The sequence below is a fragment of the Vombatus ursinus genome, unplaced genomic scaffold (genome assembly GCF_900497805.2).
Source record: "Vombatus ursinus unplaced genomic scaffold, bare-nosed wombat genome assembly UNPS02014811.1, whole genome shotgun sequence".
Lineage (NCBI taxonomy): Eukaryota > Metazoa > Chordata > Mammalia > Diprotodontia > Vombatidae > Vombatus > Vombatus ursinus.
The window spans coordinates 6,697,396-6,706,637 of record NW_020954589.1 but is presented as its reverse complement, the minus strand read 5'-3'; the positions used below and the strand labels follow the sequence as shown (position 1 = coordinate 6,706,637).

Below are 9,242 nucleotides of genomic sequence, written 5' to 3'. Positions count from 1 at the left end.
ATGCTCTATCCATTGTTTCACCTAGCTGCCCTGACTGTTTGACTTTCTATTTGTATCCCCGGTGCTTTGCAAATAGTAAGTGCTTAATCATTTTTTTTCTTTTTTCCATTCATTCTCCCAGTCACCCAGGCCAGTAACTTTGGTGTCATCCTCTTTTCACTCTTTCACCTCTCCCAAATCCAAACAGTTATCAAGTTTCATTGATTTTTACTTTCCTAACACCTCTCATATATTCTCCCTTCTGTCTTCTAACATTGCTTCCACCTTGGGGTAGGACCTCATCACCTCATGACTGGACAATTGCCATAGCATTTAGTTTGGTTTGGAGAAATTTGTCCCAAGTTTCTCCCCATTCCAATCCATCCTTCATTCAGCTATCGAATTGATCTTCTTTAAGTGCAGGTCTGACCATGGCATTCCCCACTTCCATTCAATCAACTCCAGTGTCTCCCTATTGTCTACAGGATCAAATATAAAATCCTGTTTAATAATAATAGCTAGCATTTATATAGCACTCACTATGTGCTGGGCACCAATATAATTTCGCTTGATTCCCACAACCACTCTGGGAGGTAGGTGCTATTATTATCCTCATTTTACAGTTGAGGAAACTGAGGCAGACAACGGGTGAATGCCTTGTCCAGGGTCACACAACTAGTAAGTGTCTGAGGTGAGATTTAAACTCATCTTTCTGACTCTAGGTCCAGTGCCCAATCAGTGCCACCTAGATGCCTCCTAGATTCCAAAGAGAAATGTTTGGTTTGTAAAAGCCTTCATACCTTGTCCCCTTCCTACCTAGCTAGTCTTCTTATACCTTATTTCTCATACCCCATCTCCTAGTAGTCTGTGAACCACTGATACTGGCCTCCTGTCTGTTTATCTCAAGACACTCAATCTTCTGACTGGGCATTTTCCCTGACTGTCCCCCATGCCTGGAATGCTCTCCCTCTTCCTCTGTTTCCCTGGCTTCCTTCAAGTCTCACTTTCTACTACCAGGAGCCTTTCCCAGTCCTTTTTAATCTTAATGCCTTCCCTTTTGAGACTCCCTCTGATTTATACTGAATATCTTCTTTGTTACATAGTTGTTTTCATGTTGTCATCTCCACTAGACTACGAGCTCCTTGAGGATAGGGGCTGGATTTTGCTTTTCTTTATATTTATCCCCAGTGTTTAGCACAGTGCCCGATACATAGCAGGAACTTAATGCTTTTTGACTTCACTGGACATCAGAGGAGCCTGACTTTGGGGTCTATCCATGCCTTTCTGCCACCCCCTCTCCCTTCAGGGAGGACAATTCCCAGATGACCCCTCAAGAGGGTTATATCCTGGCATCCTGGAGATTAACCTTACAACCTGAAGTTTGGGGGTGGCAGGCGGTTTCTTGTGTAGATAGGAGGTGATAGATGATTTGGGCCCTGGGTTTGTAACACACTGCTCTATGGCATGTGAGCGATTTAAGAAACTCAGCTGGAGGGACTATCAGAACTGCATTGGACTATTGTGCTACATTGGACTAATCTGTTCCTGGTCTTATTGACATCTGACACTTAAGCAGCACCCTCTAGTTTTCTGTCTTCTATCTCACCCCCTCACCCCACCCTCAATTTCATTAAATTTGGACACAGGTTTTTCTGCATCATCAATTTATTATGGAGTAAAATTAGAGCAAAGACTAAGGTGTGGAGAGACATTACTAACTCTTCCTCTTCCATCATTAATGGGGAAAAGGGTGGTAGAGGGAAAGTTGAGATAAAAGTTCAAATGATCCAATACAGAAGGAAGCTGTAATGGAAAGTGCATTAGTGTGCTGGAACTTAGGAGGTTATGTGCTCTAGTCCTGACCTTTGCCAATGATAATGTGACTTTTATTAATAATTAAAATTCACATAGTTTATAATTATAGAGTTGACAAAATGATTTCCACATGACAACTCTGAGGGCTTTCCTCACTTTGCAGATTAGGAAAATGAGATCTAGAGAGGCAACCTGTAAAATGTTTGGGGGCTAGGGAGGCGTGGTCATTAGACTAGATGACCTCTTCAGTCTCTCCTGGCTCTGAGTCTATCATCTGTATCATCTGGGGGTGGTAGAGCACCTAACAGTGTACTACATGTAGTTGAGATGTTTCATGAATGTGGTGAATTGACTTAGATTGCACTGGAGAATCTGAACAGGAAACTTGTGGGCAGAATGAGATTGGGGGGTATGGGGAGGAACTGAGGGACAGTTTGAAACTTGAGTCTTCCTGATAGAACTCCCAGGGCAAGGTACAGGGAAATCCATTGGGATGGAGATCCCTAGCTGTATCCTAAAGCAGGATTAGGTTTGGGGCCAAGCAGGGTCAGCGTTCTCTAAGGGAGCTCTTGGAAATGGCTGGGTAGGGGTTTGAATGGCTGAGGGCCATTCAGTTTGGCTGATTGAGGGTTTTGTGGGAGAATGGGTGGTGGTGATTTTAGAGCTAGGTATGGGAATGAGGAAATCCAATACAACACTAGTATTTTTATCTTGATTCTGCAACAAAGTCTGGTCACAGAAAGGTGGAGAATTACAAAGTGGCTCAAGACAGCATCGAGAAGACACCCAAAGACCTGGCCCAGGGGAGGCCAGTGACAGTGAGCATTCTGACAGCCGATCCTTCGCCCTGCAAGTCGCTTATGATGACTTCCTCCTTACTGCCTAAAGGGAGACAGAGTTCCTCTCCACATTCCCACCCAGATCCCCAAAATGTCCTTACACCATTCTTCAGAAAGTCCTCACTTCCTCCCAAACGATTTTCTATGTATTTCCAAACTGTCCTCCTTAAGTCATTCTTCCTCATTTTGCATTCATCTACCTCAGTCATCAGTAGATGCCTGGGGCACTGTCCTTTTGGGCAAACTACCTTTATTGCCTTCAAGGTATTTGAATCCTTTCCCTAAACTTTTCCACCCTTACCCCTACCATGCCTTGGGGTTAAAAAGACAGAACTACATTTTAATGAAGATTTGCAGGCATGGACTTGATGTGTGTGGTGCCATGAGTGATCCGAGTAAAGTTAAGGGTGGGAGACGGGTATTGAGAAGGGAGGGTGAAATGGGAGAATGATGACGTTGAGGTTAGAGTAAATCAACCAACAATTTGATATCTTAGGATAGTATTTCGGACAGAATTAGAACACCGGAGTGAAGAACTGGCAGTAGTGCTGAGGGCAGCAGGAACCACCAGGACAGTTTAGGATTAGGATAATTTGGGAACAGAATTAAGGACAGTCTAAAGATCAGTGAAGGCTGGGCCTCCTGATGTAGTCAGCTTGACAGGAAGATCTGGAAAGACTCAGTTTAATGAGGTGGGGAAAAGGGTGGAGGTCACTCACCACTGTGAATAATGGTGGTTAGGCAGCCTCCACCCTTGGCTGTGAGGCAGATATCAGAGCCCAAGACACAGCCTAGTTCCTTGGTCTCCAGGATGCATCGGTAGCAGCATAGGAGTTTGGGGTAGAGAGAAGGGAGGCGAGGGTTGAAGTGGAGGTTGGCACCTAAAAGGAGAGGGGCTTGGTAGCTGAGCAGCCCTGCCCAACCCTTTCCCCGCCCCATCTACCTTTCTCTCCCACCCCCAGATCAATTTTAGAGACATAGGATATAAGGGTGGAAAAGACCTTGGATTATGTACAGTTCATTATTTTCAGAAAGAAAATTGAAGCCCAAGAAGGTTATCTTTCTTGCTCAAGGTCACACACAGTGGTGACCAGGGTAGAACTCAGGTCTCCTGAATCAAATCCAGGGCTCTGTCCCCTGTGACAAGCTTACCAAAGGCCAAGTTCAGCAACATTCCCATAAGGATGATGGCTCTCATCTGGAGAGCTCAAGGGAAGATTTCTAACAGAAGACGGGACTCCCAGAAATGCTGCGTTGTCTCAGAAGACTGGGGGCATTCCAGACTAGAAGTTATATAACTATTCCCCCTGGGGGGGGGGCGCATGGATGCATGCTGGGAGTGGGCAGCGGAAGGAAAAACTGCCCGTCATTCCGGAGGAACAGGGTGTTCTCACCCACCCGCGGGCCTGGTGACAGGGGCAAAGTCGGGGAAAGGGGCGGGGAGTTGGTGAGCCCAGGGCAGGGCTAAGATGTGACACGAGAACCACTGGGTCCTATTTCAATCTGTAGCCGGGTGACTTCGCCTCTCGGCCCTCCAGAGCTCTTCTGGCCCTGAGGCAGCAATTCCTAATGGGGATGGTACACTTAAGTCCATTCCTGAATTCCGCAGGACCAGTCAGTCCATTGGACAGGACCCCAAGCCGCAGCGGCCGGAAGCCGTGGCCAGCCACGTGGGAAAGCACGCCAAAGGCCGCAAGCGGGGCCGGCCTGACCTAGTCCCGCCTCCCCCGGCAGGCACCGCTGACCTCACGATGCAGGCTCCGCCCCCGGAGACGGATGAGGCCCTTTGACAACCAACAAGCATAACTTCAGCTTCTGCCAAATTGAATCGATTTTTTGGGATTCAGATATTGATCTCTAGCTTCTATAAACAATTTTGCCTTAAGAGAATTTGTAAAGTTTTGAAAGGGGTGGTGACCACAGAAAGCCTAGATGCTTTCCTGAGAAACTCAGTGGACTGCCAATTTTTGGAACAGCTTAAGATGTCACAAGAACAGGCTCTGAAATAACTTACTCTTCTATTTCCTCTTACTCTCTACCTTTCTATGACCTGACTTAAACCTTCTCTAGACTCCACACTTGGCTTCTGCTCTCCTCTCAATACGACCTTCCATTTTATGTTGCAAACTAGGCCAGTTTTGGCGGGGTTGGGGTGGGTGGTAGGCTATGAGTGGCCAGGTTTTGGTTATATTTAAAAATTTCCCTTTTCCCCAGTCATTGGGCTGAAGCTGTGCCTTTTCCTCCACTTTATTTCATACTCCCACCACACCACCACAATAATGACTTCTTCTTAATTTAAACTAAAAACCATTAGGGGTTCCAGAAAGGTGTGTGTGTGTACTGGGGGGAGAGGGAATGGTGTCACAGCCTGAGGTGTTGGGGGGGAGGGGAGGAGACAAGTCAGCGAATGGTCTTGACAGGGCTCTTGAAGTTGCTGGCTGCCTGAAGCTGCAGTTGATAGGCCATAGGGTGGATCTTGAAGCCATACAGCCTGGGGAGAGGGAAAGGATCAGAAAAGGGGAAAGTGGGATTAGTCCCCACATTCTCATCCCACTGCCCCACTGCTGGAATCTAAGGGGCCCTCTTTGAGATCACCTCCTTCCAAACTACCTCCACCTTCCTTCTTTCACTTGGTTTTCAGGGGAGATGTTCCCAAAAAAGGGGGGATGGTGAGGCCTGATCAACCCACTCTATCCCACTCTTCTTCCATTCTCACCTGGGCACAAATTGGTTGGCAGGCCGTTTGGGCCTGTACTCAGGATGCACCATGAAGAGCATGTGGGGAAAGCCAGTGCCAAAGTAAGCACCATCTGTGTGGTGGTGCCTGGACGACTTGGGGGTGTAAACATCCATGCACTTGGGGCAGTACAGCTTCACCATGGCCTCACCTGGTATGTCTGACAGTCCTAAGAGCAGTGGGAGGCAGCTTCAGCATCTGATTCTTCACCTTTCCCCTGCCCCCAACCAAGGACCCAGGCATTTATTTTGGCTCCATAAATCCCAACTCCATTCCTCAGGAATTCCCTTCCCTCTCCCTCCAATACTTACCAATGGGCAACATGGGCTGGTTTTCACAATATACACGGGGACAATAGCCAAAGTCTCCCTGCTGGTATTTTTCCAACTGAGAGGAGGAATGTAATCAGGAAACGGGGGCAGTATTAATGTACTGGTCTGATAGAGGCTGTACATACATGTATACATATAAGTGTGTGTCTATGTCTCTCTCTCAATACAGGCATATAGACATAACATCCTTGGGACTCATTTCCACCACAGGTATAAAGTGTTCCCTCTATCTCTAAAGTATTCATAATAACTACTAGAACTAGAGCTAAAACCAATTATTCCTTTCCCCTAGCTCTCATTATGAGTTTTCTTTGTTTAGACAAGAAATTTCTTAACTTTTGTTGTTGTGAAGCTACTGGTCACCTCAGGTGAAGACAGTAATCCCCCAAGTGTTAAATGGCTTCTACTTCCCTAATACAGTGCATAAAACCACACAGGAACTACAGAACAAATCTGTCATAAATAATAAAAACAAATTTTGCAATAGCCCAATTTTCAACTTCATCATTCCAGATGGGCAAGTCCTATGCGGACAACAAAAAAGTAATTTGCACTTAAGTTTCTTTTCATTTCCTCAACAATCAGTAAACAAAATTGGATTGAGGTGGGATAACCTCACCATCTGGGCGATGCCACGGTTTGTGAGGATGTAGCGGGCATGAATCAGTCCATACAGCATCTCCGCTGCCTGCTCGATCAGGTCACTCTGGTTGGGGTTGTCCTCCAACTCTTCATCTGAAACATGCCCCCCACACCCAAACCAGGACCCAGTAAGCTGTCATTCAACCCTTTCCCTATGAACCCTACCCATCCCCAGGAAATACCAGTCAGGTCAACCTTCCCTCCACTCTCCTTTTGTCCCCAGCCCACTCACCCTTACCCTGCCCAGGAACTAACTAACCAACTAGGAACAACAATGCTCTCCACAGAATACTGCTATATAAATCTGAGCTCCCTTTGCTTTTCTCTCTACAAACCTGACACATAAACCAATGCAAGTAAGCTGTGCTACTGGTTTGAAGCTAGGAACAGGAGGTTGGAAGACACCAAGAGAAGGGAAAAAACTGGGGGGGGAGGGATAAGACAAGGGAGCTTTTGCAGTTTAAATCAAGAAGTGGTAAGAGTTGTATGGCAGACTCAGACTGCTGATGAATTCTATTATAAGTCAAAAAATTTAGGTAAGTGTTATGGGTACAGAAAAAGAGCTAAGAGATTCAGAGTCAGGGGCAGCTAGGTGGTGCAGGTGGTTAGAGCACCAGCCCTGGAGCCAGGACTACCTGAGTTCAAATCTGGCCTCAGGACACTTGACACTTAACTAGTTGTGTGACCCCGGGTAAGTCACTTAACCCCCTATTGTCTATCGCAAAAAAAAAAAAAGAGATTCAGAGTTAGGGAACTTGGGATCAGGAGAAGAGTTGGACATCTGGGAAAAATGGAATAAAGGAGGCAGGTTGGGGCATCTCACCAGGTTCCAAGTCGAGGATCATGTCTAGTGCCTGCCTATAGTGGGGCACCTGTTCATTAAGCCCTGTGAGGTTGAATTTGTCTTGGATATAGTCTTCATCCACCTGTTAGAATGCAAAAGTGAGGGAAGAACTCTGGGATCTGGATTACCAGCACCACGATGGATGGGGAGATTTTACCACTGATGTGTCATATACCAGAACTATAACCATTTTGCCCTCAAAAGGGTCTTCCATCTCAATCCTCCCCTTACTGCTACAGCAGACAGTTGTTTGCCCTTCCAATCTGAGAGGAATCCCAACAAGCCATCTCAGTCTTTCTGCTTTATGACAACAGAGCAAGGGTTCTTAATCTGGGGTCTGTGAACTTGTTCTCCCCAACTCAGTATTTCAATAACTATACCAATACATTTGGTTTCCACTGTAATTTTATGTATTTTATGTCTCTAAAACATTATTCTGAGGTGTCCATAGGTTCAACCAGACTGGCAATGATTATTAAAGAAAAAAGATCCAAGACTGCCTGGAGTTCCTCAGTGGAGGAACTGCAATACCCCAGTTAAGATATGCCCACCTCGGATTCTTTAGCCCCTCCTATGGAGATTTCTGAATTCTGTGTCTCCCTTAAATAGGAGGAGGGCAGGATAACGGGTTCCCGAAAAGAGGTGAAGCTTCAGGGGCACAATGACACAGTATATGATGACAGTGAGTGCTAACTGGTGAAGGGAAGCACCAAGGCCTGGGATGGCCAGCACAGAGAAAACAGACTAAGCATTTCACTGCTAGAAGGGGAGATGAGAGGAGTGGACACATGCAAGACATTGTGTCTGAGAGTAATTAGTAAATGGAGAACCTGGGGAGCCCTTAATAAGTAGAGATCTTACCTCACAGAAGAATTCATTGCCACGAAGCCCACAGAACCATGAGATCCATGATACTTCCTCTGAGCTACTCATCTTTACGTCAGCTGAGGGAAAAGAGGTTAGCCTGGAGGGCGAAAGGAAAGCCTCTCTCCAGAGCGCTCCATCCCTCTGACATTCTCTGCCTCCCCCGGCCCCCCTTCCGGAGGCTCACCATTCCCCTCTCCAGGCTCACAGTTATGGGGAGCCTTGCTCTACATCCAAGTGAGAACTCCTCTCCAGCCTCTCCCCCACCCCGCGCCCCCAAAGCTTCTCCATCGCTCACCTTGTTGGTTGAGCCTTTTCTTCTTCCCAAGGCTCAGAAAACCCGTGTCCCTTCCCTCTCTCCCTCCCCCTTGTGTGTGTGTGGGTAGGGGGGCTATCCAGGCCTGGCTCAGGCGCCCTCCTCACACCCCCTTACTGACCCCCTCGACTGCCCCGAGGGCCCTCTCCTCCCCCCGGGAGGCCGGGCCCCAGCCAACTTCCGCAGGGCCGGTTCCCTGGGCTGCTCCCTCCTAGGGCGGCCTCGGGTCGCTCAGCCCCTCTCCCCGAGACTCCGGAGCTTAGGGCTTCTCTGCGGAGGGCCCTCGGCGTCTCCGCGCACCCTGGGTCCGGGACCACCTTGGCCTCCACTGCCCTTCCTTAGGACCTCTCCCTCCCCAAGGCCAGGCGTCCTCAGGTCCCGCCCCCAACGTGCGGAGGGGCGCCCTCCGACTCACCTACCGGGCCGGGGCTGGGGAGGGAGAGGGAGAAGTTGCTCCCAGGGGCGGCGGCGGCAGCAGCAAAGCCGCGCAGCGAAGGCCGCGGACCCGACCGCGGCAGGCGAAGCGGTGGGGGGGGGGCAAGGGGGAGGGGAAGGGGGAAGAGAAACGGGAGGGCGGGAAAGTACGCAGAGCGCAGGCGCAGGAGGTCAGGCTACCCCCGTGGAAGACGGGATATGGAGTCCCGGAACAGTAGTAAGGAAGGGCTAAGAATACGACTCCGGAAGACACCCTCGCCCCTGCCCTCTCGCTGAAATAGGGCAGGGGGCGGGGCCACAAAGGGGGAAGGACTGGAGGATCTCAGCTAAGACGCTGGAAACAGGCTCTCGAGATCGAGATTAACGCTAATGAACTTGGGAAATGTAGTCCTCGTGCCCACAGAGGGCAAGACCCAGACTAAGTAAGGTTGGAGAGTCT

The 9,242-nt window shown here is 48.5% G+C and overlaps 1 protein-coding gene across 3 annotated transcripts; it reads right to left on the bottom strand.

The window, feature by feature from the left end:
• Window positions 1-4,864: 4,864 nt before the first annotated feature.
• Window positions 4,865-8,887, bottom strand: CSNK2B (casein kinase 2 beta). 3 transcript variants are annotated; one of them, XM_027876428.1, is made up of 7 exons: window positions 8,788-8,887; window positions 8,050-8,132; window positions 7,168-7,270; window positions 6,322-6,437; window positions 5,682-5,757; window positions 5,350-5,539; window positions 4,865-5,124 (listed from the first exon to the last, which is right to left on the bottom strand). In XM_027876428.1, the coding sequence occupies exons 2-7, from the start codon at window positions 8,119-8,121 to the stop codon at window positions 5,034-5,036; spliced, it is 648 nt and encodes a 215-aa protein (XP_027732229.1). In that variant the 5' UTR covers window positions 8,122-8,132; window positions 8,788-8,887; the 3' UTR covers window positions 4,865-5,033. The 3 variants fall into 3 exon arrangements, with proteins under 3 accessions (XP_027732229.1, XP_027732228.1, XP_027732230.1); XM_027876427.1 differs by having other exon boundaries at window positions 8,784-8,883; XM_027876429.1 differs by lacking the exon at window positions 8,788-8,887 and adding an exon at window positions 8,351-8,369.
• Between the last annotated feature and the right edge of the window lie 355 nt (window positions 8,888-9,242).